The 25,112-nt window shown below is 39.9% G+C and overlaps 1 protein-coding gene across 2 annotated transcripts in view; it reads right to left on the reverse strand.

Annotated features, from left to right (window-relative positions):
• The window catches only part of NYAP2 (neuronal tyrosine-phosphorylated phosphoinositide-3-kinase adaptor 2), a 182,707-nt gene that overhangs the window by 153,622 nt on the left and 3,973 nt on the right, over window positions 1-25,112 (reverse strand). For both annotated transcript variants that reach the window (XM_074962969.1, XM_074962968.1), the window contains one exon: window positions 20,732-20,974. In XM_074962969.1, the coding sequence (XP_074819070.1) occupies window positions 20,732-20,937 (206 nt within the window). In that variant the 5' untranslated portion in view covers window positions 20,938-20,974. The remainder of the gene's footprint in view (window positions 1-20,731; window positions 20,975-25,112) is intronic.

Genomic DNA, 25,112 nt, shown 5'->3' on the forward strand with positions numbered 1-25,112 from the left:
GGAAAGCAGTTGGTGGTTACACAATAAGAAGTGTCTTGGAAGTACAGCATGCTGAAAGAACTGTAAATTTATATATATACACAACATTTGCTTATATATAGCATCTACAAAATTGATATTCAGTGTGTATATTTTTCTTTAACAAAGGAGTTTGTATGTTTGGTGTCTATAATGATAGGTATGCTCTTGATGCACCTGACAGTAGAGCTATCTGAGAAGTGCTTTTTTCCACCACCCCACATGAACAACTGATGATAATAAAAAACAAAAAACTTGTTCATCAACATTTTTTCATTAAAAAATAGAAAACCCCAAAATGTTTTTTATCAGTTTTCAGCAATGAGCAAATCTTGAGAAACAGCTGATTTTCAAGTTTCTGACTTTTCAACAACTCCCTTCCCTCCCCCCCACCAATAATGAAAATGGACATTTCCCATGGAAATTCTGTGAAATAAGCATTTTGCATTGTAAATGCTCTTCAAGAGCCAAATGCGAGCTGAATGGATTGCTAGAACTGTAGACGCACACAGAAAATGAAAATGATTTTATCAAACAAGTCAGTAGAAGCAGGATAGACTCATGGCTGTTCAAATTTAGAGTTAAGTTCCAAGTAGGTTCCTATTTCTTTTGAATAACTGCACATCTCTAATTCAAAGTAGGGAAGGGGATATGATTTCCCCGAAGCGGTGAGTTTTTCCTGACAGTGTAGCGAGAAGGAACGTAATTGTTTACAGCACAGGTAAACTACAATGAAAAAAAACCCATGAAGAAAATAACTGTGTAAAATTCAGTCTCCCTAGTTTCACCTCTTTTTGTGTTCAAACACAACATGTGTGTTTTTCAAAGCAATCAAACTTACCACTTTTTCCCTAGCCTTCATTAGCTGACATTCTTCTTCCTTTACTGCAGCAGGCTGTTTTGTTTGTGGGCTAGCTCACACATAGGAGCAAGTGAAAACAGTCCCAAAAGAGAAAGTAACCAGCCACCAGGAAGTCCCCTTTGAGCTCCTGTGATCTAGCAGACAGTTTGCCACAAGACACTTGGTGGATATCATTCATAATACGACTACTGGGACTTAATCCTTTGGCTATTTATGCTGAGCGCTGCCTTGGGGCTGCTATCAGTGTAAGTTAAAAAGATGATTACATGTGAAATGGACCATTGTGGCTGCAGCTTTCTCGTTTGCGATGCAGATTTCAAAAGATGGATTTAATTAGAATTTAACCTAGCTACCTCCTAAAGCAAAAGAATCAGAAAACAAGTTTGATATTGAAGGGAGATGAGGATGACTCCTCCAAAAGAGCTGGGAGGGCAGATGTTACTTGGATACACATTGGATCATCCTAAAAGCAGAGCAGATTGGCTTTCACAAAGGAGCTGTCCTAAGTGGCTTGGCAATAGAAGAGCTGGCTGAAAAATATCTAAATTTGAAAATTTTCAATGAAAACCAAGGACAAGTTTTTCATGAAAATGTTTTCCATTTTCTGGCCTGCTCTAGACAATACATTGGGCCAACAAGTGGAAAACAAAGGCTAACAGAGAATATATTCGCAAAAAGAAAAGGAGGACTTGTGGCACCTTAGAGACTAACAAATTTATTTGAGCATAAGCTTTCGTGAGCTACAGCTCACTTCATCGGAATGCATGCGATGAAGTGAGCTGTAGCTCACGAAAGCTTATGCTCAAATAAATTTGTTAGTCTCTAAGGTGCCACAAGTCCTCCTTTTCTTTTTGTGAATACAGACTAACACGGGTGCTACTCTGAAACCAGAGAATATATTCTGTCCTCAGTAGATTCTTTCTATGGCAAAATCAAAGATACTGGGCAATATGCTACTGTTACACAGCACTCTGTCATCACTGAGTGCTTTCCATGATCCTTACAAAGATTCTGGAATGATGTACTGCATGGTCACTGACAGATGCTTGCCACAACAATTCCAAAACTACTAAGGCAATATGAATATTAGTTTTAAGATAGGATGACCATATTTTCCCAAAGTTGAAAATGGAACACTGCCCAGGGCTGGCCCAAGTCCCCCGCGGCCCTTGTCTACCTCCACCCCATGCGGGGCCGGCCCAAGGTCTCCCCTCTCTCCGTTACAAGTGGGGCTGGCATGAGTCCCCACGCCCCCGCATGGGGCCAGCTCAAGGCCCCCAGCCGGCCCGAGACCCCCCACCCCACCCCTACCTGTCTGCATGGGGTTGGCCTGAGGCCCCCCTCTAACTCCTGCACTTGTGGCTGGCCCAAGACCCCCTGCCACCTGCCAGCACAGGGCTGGCCAGGCCCCAGCCACTGTCCCAAGCCCTCCCTCCCATGCAGGGTTGATGTTGCTGCTCATCAATCCCCCTCCCCCCGTACATTTCTCTGCGCCCCGCTCAGGGTCACCCCCTACTTTTTTGGCAAAACAGGGCATTTGTCCCATTTGCTCTTGCCAACTAGAACAGGGGTTAAAAAAGGGACTGTCCCCGTCAAAACGGGACATATAGTCACCTGATTTCAAGTTATTAGGTTGGCCAGAGCTGCTTATTCCTTTAATAATCTGATGAACGCCTCATTCCTGTGCATTTAATGTTTTTTAAAGATGCATCTTATTTTATCTCCACAAAAGAAAAAAGAATGGAAAATGTTGAAAGAAGTTTCAGAAAGAAACAAAAAAGTTACCTCATTTACAAAACTCTTGTGCACTTAAATCCAAGAAAATGAATAGTTTAGGATAGCATAAATCTTACACTACTTAAATAATAAGCACAAGCACATTTTTCTTACTGAGCAATGTATATTTCATTGCAATACAGCCTTAACTCTGACTCAAAATAAATACCAGTGGTAGTCTCAAAGTATGAACTCAACACAACATCCTTTGGAGAAAGAAACAGATGTTATATATGCACACACAGCAATGACTCATGGTGATCAGGCTTACATGCAAGTCTGCAGACATCAGTAATATTTTCATAACAAGAATATTACACACTATTACTCTTAAACTAAGAATATGTTATTCTGAGGAAAGAGCAACTATAAGTACTTTACCAAAACATTCCACAGTCCATCAGTGGTATTAAATTATATGTACCAGAGTACGTCTGTGATGGGGTATACAAACCCCACAGTGCGATAGAAGGGGCCGTTCTGGGTGCAGCTGATGGAGGAGCTTCAAAGAGAGCCAGACTGGTCAGAAAGGAGCAGATATGATAAGAGGAGAGAGCTACATTGGGAGCTCTTGAGTAAGGGCACACCTGAAGCCCTGGCTGCACGGGAGAAGTCTGTATAGCAGCATTAGCAACTACCCCAGGGACTAACTCTCCCCTAGTGATAGGGAACCCTTCACTCCATCATCTAGTGGATTATTTGTGACTCCTGAGGCTTTCTGACCATGTTCTGGACTGGGTGGGTTAGTGGTAGGAATTAAGCACTTGTGTATGTTTGATACACTGCCTCTTGTAGGGCGCTGGGCCAGAGCCTGGTGGAGAGAGAGGATGTGGGCTTCATAAGAAGGGGACACAAACCCTTTCCCACCTGGAGATGTGGGTGGGTGACAGAGGCATTGTAAGACATGAGGAAAGGGGTCACAGCCCATAGGGGACTATAGACATGGGCTGCAGATTCTCTTCCTTTGTAAGGGATATTGGACTTGTATATTTGGTTGGATTCTGTTATGGTGAAAGCGGATGGACTCAGCTAGTAACCTGGCTGGAGGGCTGAGTACTATTTACTAGAAAGGAAACTGCCACCACACTGTCGTGACCACTGGTTGTGTGATACTAGAGACTGGGGGAGTGTTGTGACTCAGGTACCTCACCAATAGGCATACTACCCATAAACTTATCCCATCACAACACCTAAAAGAAATACGTAGATAGCAGAATCAAGATAAACAAAGCCAAGGGGTGAAGATCAGAGTTAAGTGATTGAGGTATTATATTATATTTGGTAAGAAAAATAGGTTTCTGTTTTTCTAGAGATGAGGTAAGGTCCTAATCCTTAACCATTAATTTTCCTGCTTTTACAGTAAACTGTGTGGTGGATAATTACATAACTGTCTCTTAGTAGCCTTCAATGTTTTGAAATGAAGGATTTATAAAAATATATTCTGTTGGTAACATTTATCTGCAAATGTTAGGCCCAATCTTATAAGCCCTTCTTGCACGGAACTCCAGGATGAGGCCCTTTAAGTCACAGAAAGGAGCTATTGATGACAGATACTGTCTGGCTTGTAAGCTTTCGGGAAAAACAATACACTGAAAAACAGATTGAGGACAAATGAGTGAACGAGTAGGAAACAACTACTCATAATATTTTGTCATGGGACTACATAACCTTTCACATAGTTTTAATTTCAGACAAAAAGAGACAGTAACCTTACAGTAACCTTTATAGTATAATTCTTCTGATGAGGAAAAAAAAAACAAGGAAAAGAGGTTTTGAATTCTGGAATAGGAAAAAGGGGCATATGCATGTGCATGAATGCTTTAATGGAAGTGGATAAGGGGTAGGTGATCTTCTCTGAAAATCCAGCACCACTTATGTGTACTTTGGAAAATCTGGCCCTTTGATTAGAAGTAAAAGACTCAATATCTCTTCCCCATGCTAATTCAGCTAATAATACGACGATTCAACTTCAGTCGTGTCTTTATTGATAGAATTGGCTTGTCCAAAATCTTTGCTGAATTTCTGCTAATGACAATCTGGGCAGTGAATGACTCTTGGCTTTATTTAATGCCTCAAATCAAGAAATGATCCTGCAAATTGTCTCCCTACAAGGTTGATATTAATAAGGAAACACCTGAAGGAGACAATAAATAATGACATAATCACCACATGGTGTTATGAAAGCAGCATACTAAAGTATATCACCTTACTCAGTAACAAGGCACTATCTTATTCTGGTGTATCTAAAGAATGTCTCCTTAGTGAAATGTTGGTTTTGCTTCTGAGCCCTAGCAAAAATGTGTGTGTCAGTGTCAGGATCTTCACCTTTTCCATGATAATGAATACAACATTTGCTTGCCCTTTAAGTGACCGTGTTAATGTACAAGTACACTTGCAAATTAATTCCTAGACCAAGCTCATGCTATTGCATTGTGGATCACTTTCAAAATGATTACCGAAAAACAAAAAAGGAAACCAGGGTTTAGGCAGCTTCCTATGCACTGGTGTTAAGTAAAAACATTTCCACATAAATGTGACTGCTTGAGAAATAAAGATGAAAGTGTGATTGACTTGAATTGAAAATCGAAAACAGGCTTTCCTCAAGTTCAAAAGCTACACTACAAATCACCAGAATCATTAATTCCAGCATACAGGGACTTGAAAGGTGTCCTCTTTGTAAAATGGGTTGCCTTTATATAACTGGAGCTAAATGACAGCTGCATAGCTGAAGCAAAAGGCCAAATAACTGATTTTTTTATTAATTAAACTAACAAACTCTTTATACCTTCTTGTCACTCTGCCAAATTTCCTCCCTCATTTTGTTGATGCAGCACATTGCTCCACATAACTCCTCCACTGTAACTATGGGGTCATATGTAGTGACTGTAACTTTAATCAAAAAGGACAATCATAAACTGTATTGTTTTGTATATAATGCACTAAATTGATAAAGCCAAAGGCAGGCAACTGTTTTGTTTTTACTGGTATTTTACTGTTTAATAATATACTGCTTCAAGTGCAGATGCATGTCTGATCTAAGTCCCACTTCTTCATTTTAGTCAAGTGTACACACTTTGAGATATATTTTTATTCTAACAAAGTGTTGGCCAAACAAATTAAAGTCCTCATTAAACCGGGAATAAAAAATGCACACTATTTCAGTCAGATCTCATTCTCTTCACTGACTTTCCCCGTGTAGATTGTATAGGCAGTACAGAAAAAATCTGTCAAATTGGGGGCAGGTTTTAAATGGCCATAAATACCAATTATAGGCCATGTGCTCCCTTCCACTATGCAACGTGTAGCATGACAAATGCAGCAGTAAAGACTCTGTCCCTGCAGAGGCAGGAGACTAGTAGATCAACAGCATACCACCTGCTGGCCTTTCACACATCACAAAGGCCCTCAGGTGTACATTCTCGGGGCTCGGGGCCTTTGGGGGAGCAGAGACAGTAAGGAAGAGCAGACTGTCTTTGCAGCATGCGTCCTTCATAAGTTACCAGTTCTCAGACCAGCATTAACTCCCCCTCTGAATCTGCCAGCCTGCTCTTTCTGATGGGTAAGCATAGCTGCAGATGGGGAAAGGGAAGTAAACAATAGCAGCATAACTTCTAAAGAAGGGCAAGGACAGGAGGTTCAAATGCTCCAAAAGAGTGGCTGGGGACTTGCGAAGTCACTCTCTGCTGTCCTCACAGATATTTTAAGGGAAGTATGCAGGTGCTCTGAGCAGAAGCCTGTGGGGGTTTCTGAAGTTTGTCCTGGCACGTTAGCACATGACCTGGCACTGAAAATGACTCCTTAATGTTCCTAAAGTGCTCTTAAGTAAAGGCCCAAGTTCTGACCTCGTTTATACTCTTGAAATCTATAGGGTTTTACATGTGAAACTGAAGGCAGAAAATTGGCCTGAAAAGTGTTGTGCAGTATAAGTGCCTGTGATGGGGTGTACCCCACACAGGCCCTGACTGGGTTAATGTGGGCCTGAGAGGTCAATTAACATACCCGAGAGCACCTTCCAAAGAGACAGCCAGGTTTCATTGATGATGAAGCCCAGCTGGGGAGGGACTGGTGGTGATTATGAAGCCAGATAGTTGAGAGCAGAAGGGACTGTGAGGGGAGACAGTCTGCAGTCCTTCTCTGTGAATATAGAGGTGGAGAAAAAGAAACCCACAGGGAAAGAATAAAGCCGTGGAGTCTAGCTGGAGTAGAGAAGGCTGGCAAGCAGTTGGGGAGGTATAAAGCAGCTACTGGGCTGGAGCATGCTCTGGTTGCACACCTTGAAAGAAGGGCAGGATTTGAACTGCCAGATAGAGAGAACCTTGGGAGGGGTTCTGTGGAGGAACAGAGTAAGGGGAACTTAAGAAGCTTGTAAGGGCAAGCCTGAGGAGGGCTGAAATTGTTGTTTATATACATACTCTTATACTGGGATTTTGTTATGGGATTTGAGGGGAGGTCTCTGAAAGAAGGGTCAACCTAGAAAAGTTGGAGGGAAGAAGGTCTGAGAAAGGCTGGATAGGAAGGACTCCAGGGAAACAGCAGCAAGGAGTGGGACTGTACAGACTTTGGCTGCAGGTTATAGATCCCTGGGCTGCAACCTACTGTAGTGGGAGTGCTTGGGTTCTGCTACCAGCCATTGACAAGGTGGCTTGAGTCTGGAGGAGGGGACAAGGGTATGAGGACCAAGGACGTGGAGTTGAGGTCAAAGACCCTCTTTTGTGAGGATATTGGACTATTTTATGTTGGGCTTTCTGTTACATTGGATCATGACCTGGCCAGAGGGCTGAGATATGGGAAGAGAGACCACCAGAATGACTGTCAGCAGGGGGTGGCAGACTGAAAGACAGCTGCTATACCATGCCTGGCCACAAGGGGCGCTCCTGTGGTGAGTGAAGCCCTTTGCAGTGCCATTAATGCCCCACTGAAATCAAAGGGCCTTTCTACTTAAAAAGCAATGGCACAATGTTGCCTGTTTATGGAATCTATTAACCTTTGTATGGTCAGTGTTTTATCCTATTGAAGAAATGTTGCTGAAATACCATTGTATTAGTGAAATGGAAGTGAAGAAAATGCCAAAAGAGAGGGCTCCATCCACCTCTGTCCTCCAGGTTTTAATTTAAGAAATAAAGTCGAGTGGGGGGTGTTGCTTTACTGCAAAATGTTGCTTTACTGAGATCTCCAAGTAAAAAAGCATGGAATAGAAGCAAAACCCTGGTGGTCTGTCAGTTTACTGACATTTTTCCCCTTTAAAAAATCTGCCAAATATAGCAAAGATCACATGACAAAATGGCATCTGTGTGTTTGAGAAGCTACTCTGTTCTTTGGCTCTGAACTAGCACATGTATCATGTGATGCAAGGGTAGCCATGGTAAATACATATGCAATTTTCTGATCTGCTCCATGACAGATGCCTCAGAATTCAAATTAACATTGCAAGAATATGATTGTATGAAAAAGCATTTCTAGTCCGGGCTTAAGTTTGGATATGAATCTGATGGAATTTTAAGTAAAATATCTGTTCAGTAATAATCAGTGTAATACAGATAAAGCCAGTTTTTAATCTCCAACTGAAGCCATTTAAATTACAAGTTACCAATCTGATCAAAAATAATGTAATTTTGACACATACACCTTACAATACATGAATATCAATGTGTTTTCCCATTTCAAGTGCACACTAAAATATAATATTCTAGCTACCAAAACATGGTTCTAATTAGTACTGGGAGAAACCACAAATTTCTCAGTATTATAACAAGACCAAAACATATCTTAAAAAATTAAAGTTCAACAGGAGCTTTTTTAACCATTGTAATCCACTGGTTGCCTGTCAGCTCTGAGAAACTTGTGTGAAATGTAGCTAAGAAACATCATGGAATTTCATTAACATCTGATGCTAAAGTTAGGAGACTGGCTAATTCAGTTGGTTGATAATGGACTACATAGCCTTTCACTTCTAGCTGACTGGTTGAACATGGCCTAAATCATTAGTAACAGAGGGCCAGATTTATAAAGATATTTACGCATCCAAAGATGCAAATAGAAGGTTCGTCACTTCTGAAAATCCTAAATGAGTTACATGCTTAACTCATGTTGAACTGAACTTTCAATAGGAGTTAGGTGCCTATTTGCATCTATATGCACCTATATACCTCTGTAAATCTGGTTCCAAAAGCTTTACCATCTAATTTATCTTCAGCTGTCAGTGCAAAATGAGCTGGCGGTCTTAGTCCAGCTGCAAGTGGAGAGATTCATGGATTCCAAGGCTAAAAGGGACCATTGTGATAATCTAATCTGACCTCCCATGAAACAGATGATAGAACTTCCCCCAAATAATTCCTAGAGCAGATCTTTTAGAAAAACATCCAATCTTGATTTAAAAATTCTCAGTGATGCAGAATCCACCACGACTCCAGTAAATTATTCCAGTGGTTAATAACCCTCACTTTTTAAAAACAAACTTATGCCTTATTTCCAGTCTAAATTTGTCTAGCTTCTATTTCAAGCCATTAGATCATATTATATACCTTTCTCTGATAGTTTAAAGAGCTCATTATCATATTACCCCATGAAGGGACTTATTGACTATACTCAAGTCACACCTTAAACTTTTCTTTGTTAGATATAAGGAGTTCAAGGCACGTTTTCTAATCCTTTATTCATTCTCATGGCTCTTATCTGAACCCTCTAATTTATCAATATCCTTCTTGAAGAGTGGATACTACAACTGGACTAGTATTCCAGCAACAGGAGTGGGGTCTCCTCACTGTACCAGATATAGGAGCCCAAAACTCTCTTTCTCAGATCCATTAAGGGATGCTTTCCTTCCAATCCTTTTCTAATCTATTTTATCCAATGATCATAATGAGTACCTGCACTGGACATCTACCCCGAGGTTTATGTACTAAGTTGCTTAATTATAACCTAACCTCCTGTCCCATTCTACTGGGTCCTCGACCTGCTGTCAGGAATACAAAACAAAAAATAAGCCCGTCACCCTGCTTCAGCCATTCTCGTGATGAGGAAAAATTCCTTTCCACCCCCTCCGCCGCCCAGGAAAAAATGGTGCTGAGGAGTGCACGGGGGGGGGGGGGGGGGAGAAAGCAGGGGCACAGACCCCTCCAATAATTGGCAGGGGCACAGAACTCCTCTGGCCCTGGGGCCAGAGAGGGAGCTGACAGTTCCTCTGGCTGCAGTTCCTCTGGCTGCAGCGAGCCCCTCCGGTCATTGGGGGCGGAGGGGTGGGAGGGGAAGCAGGCCCCGCCAAAAGCAGTAAAATGTTTGTTCCTGAGCAGACCTCTGTAAGGGTGATTAGCATAATGACCACAGCAGGTCCTGAGGAAACCTGGTTCTTTTGCAAATTTCATGGGTGTGTAGGTGGGTGCTGCCAGCCCAATATAGGTGAAGGAGGCTTCTCCAGGCCTGCATGGGGATAGAAATACCCCTACTGATGGTCAACAGGAAGGACACAATCCCCATCCTGTCTGTCCAGCTACTTCCTGGCCTTCTGTACTCTCTATCTCTGTAAACTTTCCCCACTTGTCCTCTTTTAACACTTGTTGTAAGGGGAGCCCTTAAAGAGACAACTACTCTTTTCTTCTGGCCAGCTGCACAAGAACTCACTGCATTGAGCGGAGGTGAGCACAGTACTGACTCATGAGGCAAAAGAATGAGCAGAGGCCTCCCCAACACAGTAAGGGAATGAGAGGCTGCTGCTGGTTTTTTTCCTTTTATTAGACATACTTTGGGAATTTGGGTACTTCTAGCCCCCTTCCTTTTTCTCAATTAGTGTTAAAAAAGGATAAACTCTGCTCTTCCTACCATTCATATTTTTTGTTTCCTTTCCATTGAGTGCAATCTACCTTCTCTCCCATAGCAATAAAAGGGAAAATAATCATTACATTCAGTGTCCTAATTTAAAAGGATCACAACACTAAAATACAGCACACTACACAATATAGCATTCTATTCACAGTGAATTTTAGTGTCTTCTGGTTTTTTGTTTTGTTTTTAAAAAATTTGATGTCCACCCAACTGACACCCCTGTCACTTTTCTAATCTAGATGGCTCGCTGATCATGAAACTAAGAGCTGATTGTGCGGATTTGAGCTGAAACCAAGATAAACTTCAAACCATATAGTATTTAGACCTTGATATTCATCTTCATCTCTAAAGTACAGAGAATTGGAAGTAAATAGCAAATTTTCCCCTGCAAAACAGCAACTTTTAGATTATTACAAAATTGCTGACACTTCCCTCTAGTTCATTTCACTTCCAAAAGTTGGGAAAATTAAATCGCAGTTAGTTTGCACTAATGTGATTTTTGGTATCAGCAGATGTATTTAAATTAGTCTCTTTGTTTACTGATTTTTCTGATTTACATAATCTGGGACTACTGCGATATTGTCCCTGCTGGTGTTATAATGCTGAGTGTGAGAAAAATAACTTCTGATGTATACCAACACCACAGTTTCAGCCCTGAGCTTTTTGCATATAGCAGGAATTTTCTGTCCCTCAACAGCATGCAGAGAAGCACAATGATCTTTACGTTTAATATAGAAGATTGTTCTCTTGATGAACTGCATTTTAAATGATCCTACTCCAATAGTAAGAGACACTGCACTTTCATTTCCTTTTGTCTTTAAATATTCAAGTAAAAGCATGTTTCAGAAATTAAATTATAGTATAAAATTAGCCAAAGTATGAAATACTGCATTTGCTCTAGCATTCAGGGAAAGGCTGTACCAAGCAATTCACTTAATAGCACATGTGATCTCAACTTAATAACTGAAGTGCCCTCAGTTAGCAGAGAATCTACTGGTGAGATATGTCCTGTATAATCCACCAGAAGAGGGAATGAATTAAATGTATGTAAATTTTATTAATTAGTAGCAAGCCATACAATTGTTCATATTTTCAATCTTTTAAAATTATGATTGCCTAATGTAACTCATTTCCAGCCAAGAATAGCGGTGTTGGTTTTAGATATTTATAGCTCTTTCACTATGGACACATTCTAGACGTGCCTATTAACTCTTTTTATTAAGATTTCAAGCTATTCAAACAATAGCTGTTAGATGGAACTCCTCAGTATATCCCAGCAACTAGGGAACAATGCTGCATTACAATACAACTGGAAATGAGCAGTCGTTTAACCCCTAAATCATAAGGTTTTTCTACCTGTTGTGTATTGTCTAAATGTTAAATTGTGAGCTGTCTCTGGCCAGGACTGTCTTTGCATTATATGTTTATACAGTGCCTCATATAATGGGCCCCTAATTTCTATTTGGGGTCTTTAGGCACTGCTGCACTAGAAATAAATAGCACAACTCTCTGCTTTTGACTGGACTTCTGCTATGGAAGCTGAAGTCATTTCATTTATTCATTTCACAGGCTATGCAGCACCCTGGGTAGGGAGTTGCAGTGTTAGCTCTCCTACAACAGTCCACCAGCACTTTCAACCCTGTACTGAACCTCTCTGACTCTGTGGAGGTGAGAAGTCATCCTGTTTTCATGTTAGCTGAGCTGTGGCCTCTCCGAAGAGGAGACTGTCATTGGCACTAAATTATGAATGAAGGTTTGTGCCGAGGACAATTTTCAACAGGGAATTTTGTTGACACCTTTAAACTGAGTTTACTTAGGACTTCAAGCCAAATTGGAATGGAAAACCTTAGAGGAAGAAAAGGTTAGCTTCTAAACCATGCAGTCCCGCCCCCCTCCAAAATCTGCTTCTGCTTTAATCTCTCATTTCTCAAATTTTAATCCAATCACATACAAATCTAATATACACAACAAAAATGAACCTTCCCCTACATTAATGTTTTCATATAATTTCAGTCCTCCACCTAGCACACAGCACACAAGTAACACCCATTGACATATGTTGGCTTTTGTTGCAGAGCAGGCATGTGCTACAATAATTTCTTTTCTGATGCATGTCCAAACAGGGCCCCCTTCTCCTTGTCACAAGTAAATAAACTCACTGAGTAGATTATCAAGGCACCATAGTGTGTACTCAAGCCAATTCCTCTTAAAAATAAATTGTAATGAAAATATTTGTAACCTGAAATATCTGAGAGGTGCTAATGTCTAGAGAGAGGGGAGAGCACAGTTATCAGCCAATTGGGTGGGATCTGACATAATCCCCTCTATTATTAATGAGTGCAAAGTACAGCTGGAATTTACAGCCCTGGAAAAGGGAATGACCTGAAATGTGTTTCAAAAACAATTTGCCTGCTTCAGTTTTGTTCAGGCTTACATCTAGGTGTTTATAAATGATGGATTTTCATAAGGCATAAAAACGATCCACTCATATTATCCTTGTTATCAGACATCTTTGGTTCTGTTTCTTCCCCCTGCCCTGTGTTGAGTGGCACTTTCCCAGTTGTATGTACAAGCGACCAGTTTGTCAGCAGCTCATAAGTGTGCGTTTGTGTGCTTCACTACTGACTGCATTTTACGGCTTATGGATTCAGAGAGTTCTTTTTGGCCTCTCTTCCGCAACTGTTACTTCCTTGGGCAGCGTCATCCTTTCCCATAACCATTATAGGTCAAGCCACATGCAATGACTGTGTGTGTCAGGAGTCAGTGGAACTTGACCATAGAATATATTACTGAAATTGTGAATTTATTTTTATTGGTAGCAGATCAACACTTACAAAGCAATTTTTCCAGCTGAACTGGACTAATTGCTAATGTATGTGATTCTGCTGTTTTACTGAAGGTATTTCTTTATTAATGAGATCCATTCTGAATTCACTAAAAAGGCTGTAAGTGGGCAGCCTTGAAAATATGCTCTCCTTCTTTTCCTGCCCAGTCTCTATTTGATAACATTAAATCCCCTTCTGGAAAAGTCCTATGGAATTTAACAGATAACGATAACCTTTCTATCCTATTTTTGACCCATATAATTTCTTCACTTTATAATCTCCTGTCTGTAGAATTCTGTACAATGGTTAAAAATTCATTAATTTTCTAATAAATTCTGCACGTGTTTAGAATACTTTGTATACAACCCTATAACATTTCTATTGCTCTATAGTGGTTTCATTTCTATTAAGTTCTATAGCCCTTTCCATAAGGGACACTACCACTTGTCTAAAACATTTCTCCATTTTCTGCATTAGATTAGAAATACCCTAGCTATATTTTTTAAAAATGTAAGCAAGAGATAGCAAGGAAATGTAGAAAGAAAGGAGCAGAAAAACAAGGGATTAAAAGTGGCAGTGGAAAATTCTTGAGACACTTGCCAGTATGCCTCAGTCATGATGTGTAGGGTACCATAAAGAATGATGGAGCCAGGAAGTCTCCATGATAATTCAGTCTGCCAAGAGTGCTAGCCAGGCTGTAAGTTATAATGTGAACATCTGGCCACTAGAACATCTAGCCACAGAAACTGGAATGAGGCCAGCAGTCCATGTCACACCGGTTACCACACAGCAAACAGGTAGCAATAACTTTCAACCATTATTGACTTGGGCTGTATTTGAACTAGTGACTTCAAGAGGAAGGGCCCTGTATCCCATTACCAGTCCTCTGAGCCATCTATGTCCATTCCTCTTTTGTCCTTTTAAATATGGCTAATGGAAGCCAAGTCGAAACAACTAGGCTTTGTGGGGTGGCGAGCACTGGGGGAGCTCACCTGTTCACATTACAAGTTAAATATCAGAAGAAAGAGACCCTCAAAACTGTATAAGATTTACTTGAAATGAATCTCATTATTTTTATACCAATCTCATGATTCTTTTTCTCTGTTTTCTGATTTTGATCACTTGGGGTTGGCAGTGCTGTCACAGTACCGGACAGCAAGTAGTTGTTTGCCTCAGCTGGTAAATATTGACTTGTTTTGCAAGACTGCCCTAAAGTAATATTTCAGGAATGACAATAGTAATACATTTGCTTTGGGGGTTGTTTATTTTGTATTGTACTAATATGGGTAGCCATATGGGTCTGAGCATTTGGGAAGGAGGATTTGTCAGCTGGATCATCTCATCTATTTACTTATAAATGTAAGAAAATACATGCAGAGGTCAACAGGGCAAATATTTTACTTGCTATGGGTAGAAAAGATGTTGCTACACTAACCGAACTACATGTGATCATAAGATGATTTGAGATTTTCACAAAACAAAGTTTTTAAAGTCCTGTGTTAAACTGAAATCTCTAACGGAACCTTAACTACAGTGTTGTGACCAGCTCCACCATAATATGACTTGTATCCCAGTATAAATTCCACAGAATTACTATACAGCATGTAATGGAGAATCATGAAGAAATCAGAACTTTTACTGATTAAGTTCCTCAACAGCACATGCCTCTTGATTAAAACATCAGGTTATGTCAGAAAATCTCCTTTGCCACTGAATGGTAAACCTTGTATTGTAAAGCAATAAACTGATGAGCTCATAATTAACAACCTCTCAACAGAACCCCATATCTGCACTTGCAGATGTTTTCACTGAGCCTATCACCCACAATGGCTGCATTTATTCCACTTTTGTGTTTTTTCTTGAGGTCTGGCTGCAAACATTATCTGCTGAGCATGAATATTCTAACATGTATTTTGAAATGTGTAGTTGACTGAGCACAATTTCAATGACTGGCAAATATTTTTACTATTTAAAAAAAACCAAGTGTATGCATTCTTTTGCCTAAAGTATTTTCTCAATATCAACATATTACTGAAATTAAGTTCATTGTGAACTGTAAGTTGGTAATGAAAAGACTTTCCTTAGGCTATTTTTATTCGGATATAAACATTTTGGTAGAAGCACTTTAACATCTCCATGCACACTATTTTGTTACTCTAAGATTACACATTTTCTCTGCTAAATAGAGCATTTAGCAGTAAATAAACCCATGGACCAAAATATTTTTCATCCTTGTTTGCAGTTACATACATTTACAAATGTCTAGCTTTTAGCTGAAGGATGTCCTATGTCCTATTTAGAAAGAAACCTGAGGACATAACCATTGAAAACTACAGACAGTGCCTCCACACCCTTAAAAATACATATTGAGAGAGAGAGAGAGAGAGAGAGAGAGAGAGAAAATATTATCTTACATTTTGCTGATGGGTTAGTCTTCAATATGTGATCTGCCATGGGGAAGAGAGGTTAGGATGACAGCTGTTCATTACAATTCCTTCTTTATTAGAAGAGCTTAATTCTGCTTTTGGCTGGCTGGCCTATATCTGTTAGCTCTAACTCAAAACAGCACTACTAAAAGCTCCTCCTTCATGTTGGCATCTGTTTATTTACTCCCAACAGCAAGCAAAAACAAAGCTTTCCACAATGCCATTTCACAGTGCTAGAAATGGTCTGCGAGCAAGGTTAACTCCTTGAAACAGGAAGAAATACTCTTACAGCTATGTCCAAATCTTGATGGGTGGAGATTCATGGTCACTCACACCATCAGATTAGCATGAGGGGAGTTACATTTTTACATGTGCATCAAGATAAAAATATTCTCTATAGAATTGGCAGCTGAGGCGTGGAAGACTGTAGGACAAAACTGCTGAATGTACAGACATCATTTTTACACTAATTTATATGTCATGCAACCCCAGTGACTTCATATGGCTGATGTGACTGTTATTTCAGTTTTCACAGGAGAATTTGAATTCATGCATTTTAAAAAAAAATGCTTTTCAGCTGAGTTTTTATATAGGGCAAGGTAGCATGGACAAGGGTATGGAAGTTTAATAGGCTTAAAGCCTTTTGAATTTATGTTTCAACTATGGACGAGCTGGCAGGCAAATGCCTGCCATCATGGGTGCCTGAGGATAAACCCAAAATACTCAACCTTCCCCCCCGGGCACCCTGAATAGAAGAGGCAACCAGGCGTTATAGTCACAGAAGTGCTGCCTCCAGTAGGTGGTGCACTGTTTTCTATTAAGAGTGGCTAAGACACATGTTCCGGCATTGCAACTCGATTCCTAATGGAAGCCGTAATGCTTCTTAATGTTGTATTCGTAACACATAAACTCTGTAGGCAATATGGCAATGTACCACTAATAGTTTCCTGTCATGCTGGATAGACCAGCCTTCAAACTTGAAGAAGAGCTCTGTGTAAGCTCGAAAGCTTGTCTCTCTCACCAACAGAAGTTGGTTCAATAAAAAATATTACCTCAGCCACCTTGTCTCTACCATAAAATAGTAAGACCAGAAAAATAAGATACAAGAAATCAGTATGTCCAGAAAGTAGGTGCTAACTTTGTATGAAAACATATTTACTGTTTAATCGCAGCCCTTTCTCAGCACATTATCCTTGTTTTCTTTACATAACCATTAAATACTGAGCTAAAATTAGGTCAAAAATGCCGATCAGATCAGCTGACTCGGTCCAGCAAGATGAGAGAGAGAGAGACTAAATTTTTGCTCAGTTCAATATGAGGCATGTTTTATTTCTTGTAACTTACAAAATGATCCATACAATATTTCTTCCATAATTAACCTATCAACATGTGTTGAATTAACAATCATACCAAAAGGTACATCAATGCCACTGTTAGCGCACAAATACAATGTGATGTAGCACTCCCAACCCTTTCTCAAGGAAAATGTATAATACAAGAGCATTTTAATTTTTTGTAGGTCATTTTTCACATTGTATTTGCAGAACACTGGCACCATCTAATTCATTTCACTGAACTATTTTACTTATCTTAAAAGGTTCTACCCATGGAACTGAGAAAATAAATAAGTTACTCCATCCTATTTTGTTAACAACCATGATCAACCTTTTTCTAAAAAGAATCATTTTATACTCAAAATGAATGGCTCCCAAAAATGGTATTATGAATTCCAGGGAATGTTTTGAAAATTGTATCCTCAGTCATGAACACCTCTCACCCAAACCATAATATTTGTTTTGAGTTTTTTACCTTGGCACACTTCTTCATGTAGTCTCTGGTCTTTTCATGATTTTATGCCTGCATGTGTTCCCTAACAACCACTGTCGCTCTCTAGATCACATGTGCAGGAACCAAAAGTAATCTAAAAGTCCAAAGAGTTAATAGTGCAAATACTTAAGGATAGTTGCATGAAACAAAGAGGGAAACTAATAATCCCATGCCATATTTTATGCCTGCCACTTGTCAACAGGGAACATGGCACTGGATAAATCCCTTGATGTCTCCACAGGGAGCAGACTTGCTTGCAATCAACTTAAGTGGCTTTTGATGTCATTGCTCTTTTAGACAAGTCAGATTTCTTCTAGATTATCACAGTTTTCAGTTCTCCTAATAAAAGGGGAGAATAGCCCCTCCCCCTTTCCCACCCCAGACTCTGTGCAGGGAAGCCTGTGGGAGGGAGCTAAAGGAAAGGAAAACTCCATCAGGATTCCTTTGAGGAAATTGTTATAACTTGTTTCCCAGCCCATGGAACATTCAGAAAGAGGCCAGGGCCATTTTCAAAGAGTTTTTATGCCTCCATGCAGATGTGGTGCCCCTCAGACATACCAGCTCCCTGGCTGTGTCTCTCCACTGCAAGCACTTCTGAAGCCAGCAACAGCCCCCAGGAGGATCCCTGCTGTTAAGGAGGGCTCCATCAGAATGGTAGTGTAGCCTCAGGTTTTATTATCCTTCCTGAAAGACCGCTGGGTGGCATGATGCAAATCCATCCCCATATCTACCTCCACCCAACACACCCCTGACTCCTTTCTGCCTGAGAAAGGAGAGATTTTTACCCCACTGACCCATGCCTGGCACACAAATCTGGGAAGCATGGTCTGGCTGTGGGTGGTTGGCCTGTTTCGTCAGCCCAGGATGGACTCATTTCCACACCCACGTTGTTCTGGGCACAGTTTGATTGTTTGGTGGCTGAATTGAAAAATTAAAAACTAACTAAATAAATAAATAAAACAACCCCAACAATTGGCTCATTTTGACTCTGGTGATTTTATTTTTTTTATCACCAAAACAAAGTGTCCAAATGGTTTGAATGACTGACATTTTAAAAAAAAATCCTTTTTTCCCCAGCTCAAACAATTTGCCAAATGCTCTATTTGCCATCCACTAACTAAAAACAAAACCAAGACATTAACACCTTTCTTGTGGTTTCCTTGTTTCTTTGTTTACACCAGGGAAGTTTATCAACAAATTTCCCCTATTGCTAGGATCAGCTCCACCTGGGCCATTTTATTTTCGACAGGCTGCCTGCTGCCATGGCATGTAGGTGACAGTGAATAGGGGTGCTAGTAACTAATAACTCATCTACACTAGAGCTCCAGGGCACCCAACATAGGAGATCAGCCAGCATTAGCAGCAACAGGCCATTTCTGGCAATATTCCTCTCGGGCAGATGTGGCTTCTGTGTCTTTTCTTCCTTCCCAAGTGTGAGGTCTGTGGAACTGTCTGTGTTAATATGTTGCACAGACATTTACCTGTTAAAATCCAACAGTGGGTAAGTTTTGTGTGTGTGTGTGTGTGTGTGTGAGAGAGTGTACGAGAGAGGGAAAGAACAAATATATACATTATATAGCTTGTTTGCTTACATAGAGAAAACAGAAAGGAAACCAAGATGGCACAAATTAAACAAAAGCACAACCAGCATAAACCAAAACAGAAAACTAACTTGCTTTCCTTATGGCCAGTTAATGTAACCTTATAACGTCATATGTATTACAGCTGAACCACCAAAAAAACTACGGTCTCCACTCCCAAACATTCTGAAGCACTCTAAATACAGTACGTCCCACAAATCCCTGTCAGGATATCCTACCCTCAGAAAATTCCAAAATGCACATGTTTGATTACGGATTGCTGTTCGCCTACCATGTCACACTGTCTTTTCCCCCTTCCCCAAAAACAAAAGGAGCATTCAAACAGAAAATCCAAAGACATCAGCAAACGTGGCCGTCGCAATTTCGGCTTTTGTTGCTTTTCCCCCCGGAGCGCCAGATCTACTTCTATTGCTCTATTAACATTTCATCAGAATTAATGGACTATTAAGGTGTCCCTGGAACGTTCAGCAGCACAGCAGGTCTGCTTTACCTGTACAGTGCAAGGTACTTTTTGCAACATTTAATCACTTATATTACTATGCTGAAGATTCACACTGGGGGAAATAGTCAAAGGGCCTCCTATCTGTGTGTGTGTCTTCAAATCCTTCATTTGCATATGCAAGTTTAGCACTTAGATGGGTGGTTTGTATTTATACAATTTGTCCTTTCCCTCAAATCAATGGCAGATTTGCATATGTAAATATGTCTTTTGCTCATCCTTTTTTCCTGTCCGTGAAAGTTCATAGTTCTCATTGACATCCAGGGGAATTTGAGGCTAGATCCAGTAAGCACTCTGTTCTTAAACTGCACATTAAAATCTATGGGAGTTCAGTATATAGAATATTTACAGAATCAGACCTTTTGTGCATATATGGAGTCTAATCCATTTCCATTGAAATGAATGATAAAGCTTCTGATGGCTTCAGAGAGAGCAGGATGATGAAGAGATGCCATAAATAGCAAATAAATTATCTGAGTTCTCTGATATTATTAAAGGATATTTTTTATATAAAAGCATCAAATCAAGAATAATCTATTTTGAGCCACAAGGAATATTCCCTAATGTCCCAATCCTGCAAACACATAGGAATGTATTTAACTTTACACAAGATGTTCCACTGGAGGGATTACTCATATGCATAAATTACATATTTGAAAGTGTTTGTAGGATCAGTTCCTAACTCTTCCAAGAAATGCAATTTAATTCACATCAATCTAACTTTTATTTAGAAATCACACTGGTGAGGGTCCCAAACTCATACCTTTGGTTAGAGATATATTCTGTTAGTTAAGAGTATCGTCTTTCTCAGATTTCTGAGGACAGAGCCACTCTGTCATTCATGCATACTGTAAAACATATGAGATTAACAGCTCAGTGGGGCCAGATCCTCAGCTGGTGTAAATCAGCATTAGCTACAGAGATGTTACTAGAGCTATGCTGATTTGTACCAGCTCAAGGTCTGGCCCCTTACTTTTCAATCAGTTTTACGGACCATACAGCTGAAGCCAATAGTCAATGGGATAATTTTCTCATGGCCACTTCCTGGCAAACCATGTTCTTTTTATTGATATATTTACCGTTTTATTGCTTCTTCTTGTTTTCGGCGTTTTTCATTCTTTTCTTTCAAGTAAGCCAGGTTTGTTTCATTCCTCATGCGATCATTCTCTCGAGCAATGTCTGATGCATTCTGTATAACCAAGCCATCATAGGCCTTCATCCCCATATCTTCAATATACTGGAGAAAAGTGCCCAACGTGACCTCCTCCTGATTAGAACTCATCATCTTGCAGGAGATAATGGACGAAGGAAAGCAACACTTCCTGCAGGTTGAAAGACACATGATACCTTAATCAGTGAGCAAATAGCTTACAATTTATTACAGATAATATGTTGTCAGCAGCAATTTGCAGCGCTTGGCAGGAAATATTTTTGAGGCCAGCCTCCTACCTAAATTTATAGCAAACAAGGCAAAACAAAAAAAAAACCTTTTCATTTAAGTTACCCAGAACCATCAGGTTATGGACATTGTAAGTTTGTGTTATCGTGTGATCTTAATACTGTTTCTCTGCTCCCCTTTCCCTCCTCCCCTTCCAATTGTTTATTACATTCGCTAAATTGTATCTTGTCCTTCAGTTGATTGTAAACTCTTCAAGGCAAGGACTCTGGGTCCCTTTGTGTTTGTACAGTGCTCAGCACAGTGGAGTAAGGAGCCTACCTCAGGTCCTAGGTTCATCTTATTTACTAATGTTTTTAAATCACACTTTGAAGTGCCATTTATAAAAAGAGTTAATAAATGATTGTAACATATTATTCATAAGTAGCATGCATTGTATGTGGCTATAAACATAAGGGGGTTGTAAGCCATAGTTTCAAGCAATTTATTGGACTCTATAACAATTGGTTATTTGTTAATATATATTAACCATTTGTCAATCCTTTATAAATAGAATCTTCATATAAAGTGTGAACATTTTTTCTGTCTTAGGTTCTCATATAGTCTCCATCACCTCACAGTCTTTTAATGTATCTATCCTCACAATGCCCAATGAGAGAAGTACTATTATCCCCATTTCACAGAGGGAGAATTGAGGCACAGAAAAACTAAAGTAACTTGTCAAAGTCATGCAGGGTCTGGGTTATATGAGGAGGAAGGATGGTATCATTTCTCAGACAAGGACTGAGTCTATGTAATCATAATGCAGCATAAGAACAATGCCAGGACAGTGAGAACACCTTAACTGATCTTACTGAGCAGGCAATGGGAGTTCTGTCTGAACGTGGACTGTAGCATAGGATCCACTGTTTAACTAGCATCAAAATATTTCCTCTCATTGTTATATAGTGTTATGTTTCCAGGCCCATTTCAGCATTGTTTCATGCTGCTGGATAAGTAAAATTCTGATGTGGACAGTTATTAGTTTTAAACCCAAAATGAAAATCTCTGATAGATTCCAATAATCACTGTGCACCTGTGGGCACAGCCCAGACCATGAGACAAATTCACAAAGGAAACCAAACTGGGAAAGGTAGAAGTCCTCCCCTCCCCACCAACCAAAAAGACTATTCTTTTCTGTTTAGTAATTTTAGCTGTTACTGGTAGCAAAAGTAAGTCAGGTTTCAGACGGAAATATTTTTGGTGTCCCATTAAATACAGACAATTTCATTGCCTTTACTTCCCTTTTTTTACAAAACAAAAAATATAAATGTAAAAATGACTTTAGAGTAACATTAAAGTTGGGCAGTTAAAATCTTAAAAGTCAGAAAGGACTAAGGCCCCAGTCATGCAATCTATTTCCTGCAGGCAAGCCCTCTGCACCCATGCAGAAGTCCCCCTTTTAAATCCACTGGGGCTCTGTGTGGGCACAGGAGTCTCTCTGCATAGAACAATATGCAGGATCAGCACCTATTTTAAGGATCTAAGAGCAGAGTCAACCTGGCAGCCTTGTTTTTGTGTAATTTCATTGGTGTTTCAACAGAAGTGAATTTGGACCAACATGGCTACGTTCATAATATTGTGAGTTATGGAACTGTAGGGCATGAGATGGCAGCCCTTACTCCGACAAACCTCCTTTTGCCTTCAATTTAAATTCTGCTTGATTATGGAACACAGGACTAGACTCAGAATTGTTCTGGCTCCAGAGTTTGTTTTCTTTTAACTAGAGATTTAGAATCTAGTCCCTTCCCTTATTTTAAGGTCATTTACATTTAGCCAAACACTTTCTGGATATGTCTACACAGCATTTTGGAACAATTGGGAGTGAGCCTCCCAGCCTGGGTCAACAGACTTGGGGTAGCAGGGCTCACGCTAGCACTCTAACTATAGCTGTATAGAGAGCGCTTGGAAGCTGCGGTTCAAGTTCTGAAGCCTAGGAAGGGGGATGGACTTCAAAGCCCAAACTCCAGCCCAGACTGCAACTTCAAAGTGTGTCTATACAGCTATTCTTAGAGCGCTAACACTCGCCCCCCTAGCCTGAGTCTGTTGACCTGGGCTGGAAGGCTTGCTCCCATTCGGTCCAAAATGCTGTATACATGTACCCTTTCAGCATACATAAAACAATAGCACATGGGGTAGTGATAAAGTTCCTTTAAGGTAAGGTTCATTCAACCATGAAATCCTGACTCCATTAAGTTAAAGGAAGTTTTGCCATTGGTTTCACTGGGGACAGAATTTCACCCTTAAGGAATATATTAAATATATGTTGATGAGGTTTTGGGGGCTGATCCAAAGTTCATTGGTCAATAGAAATACTCCCAATGACTTCAGCTGACTTTGGATCAGGCCCTAAAGAATTATTAAATGGAGAATTATTCTGATCTTTTTCACTGAGGCATGCAGAACTTAATTTGTTTATTACATGTCCTCCACACGACTTGGTTACTGCATTTTATTCCGTGTTCTCTTTTTCTGAGGCTTAAAATATGCAGGCATTAAACAATATAAAAGAGCTGCTTAGCTAAGGCTCATGGTACGAAGAATTTTATTTTTTATTTATATTAAGCCCGAGGTCAAAGCAATATGGGGAAGGCAAACATACATGTGCTCATTAGAGATGAGTCTCTGTTTTGCTGTATGCAGTGGCCAGATATTTTATTATATTGTGTTATTGTATTAGTTACTATTTATTACTGATCATGTAGATAGCACTGTACATTTCTTTGGTGTTTTAGAAACATAGAATAAGACACATTCCCTGCCACAAATAGTTTACAATTTAAGGATGCAATTTTGCAAACACTACTGATCACAGTTCTACTGTCGTAGTCCCATTGAAGCCCACTCCTGCAATCACTTTATACTAAGCATATCACTGTCTGCTTAGTCCCAAAGGATTCAGTGCGTTGTATTGACATCAGTGGCACTACATATTAAAATAAGTAGTGAGATCAGTAGCAAGTGTTTGCTGGATCAGATCCTAAGTATCTGGTATAATTTTTGAATTTTGCAATCTCATGGCATTTGCCAATATTTGAAACTTGTATCTGCCATGCTTAAATAGGGCATAAACTTCAAACAGCTGGGACCAGTCAAAGCTTAAAGTACGTATTACTGTAAACATTGTTACTTTATTAATCTATCCAGTGTAATAAGACAGGCTGATTTTTGTTAATGCACAATTGTGTCGCTTCAGACATTTTATTACTTGAATATCCAGACTGGTGAGAATGTGTAACCAATACATGTGGCCCTTTGAGTCATAATATACATGGTCTGTCACTCTCTCTTGGTAAGGTAGGTTGTGGACAGCACTGATCAACTGCTGACCAAAGGTTTTAATTTCTGGTAAACTCAGACAACAAACCATTTCCAGTCATCTATCGGAGGAGAGAAAAGTCAAGCAAGTATTCTGTTTGAGTACATTTACATTTGATTACACATCTGTAAATCACGAAATATGTAATGTAAGCCTGAGGTGAGGCAACATTTTGTCCCCCCTGTTGTGCATATAGTGCTCCTGGAGTTTTAATTAGCTGGTGATGAGGGGAAGAGAATCATAGGGCCACTTGCATAATCAACTTGCTTTCAGTGCTTTTGATTTCTGAAACCGGAAAATACTGGCTAATTGTGACATGGAGATCGCGTAATTTGGAAAATTCTCTTATACCACTTTCCACCCCTCTCTGTGTGGATATATATACATGGGGAGGGGGCTGTTTCAAAAACACCTAAATGTCAGCCTAGTTCTGGTCCCAGTGAAGTCAGTGGTATGGAATGGTAATGATAAGTCAATGCCACTGATTTCATTGAGCACTTTTGGCAATCCATCCTACAGTGAGGACATAACTAAAAAGGTATCCAAGGCATACACTTCATTTCATAAAAATTACATGAAAGGCAAATGTGTCAATTACAATAAATCTGGTCATTTTCTCAAGTGTAGCTGTATATGCTGGATGATTTGGCAAGCCTATAAAGACTGGTCCAATATTTATCCTCATAAATGTGCTATGCTACTGTGA

The sequence above is a fragment of the Natator depressus genome, chromosome 9 (assembly GCF_965152275.1).
Source record: "Natator depressus isolate rNatDep1 chromosome 9, rNatDep2.hap1, whole genome shotgun sequence".
Taxonomy (NCBI): domain Eukaryota; kingdom Metazoa; phylum Chordata; order Testudines; family Cheloniidae; genus Natator; species Natator depressus.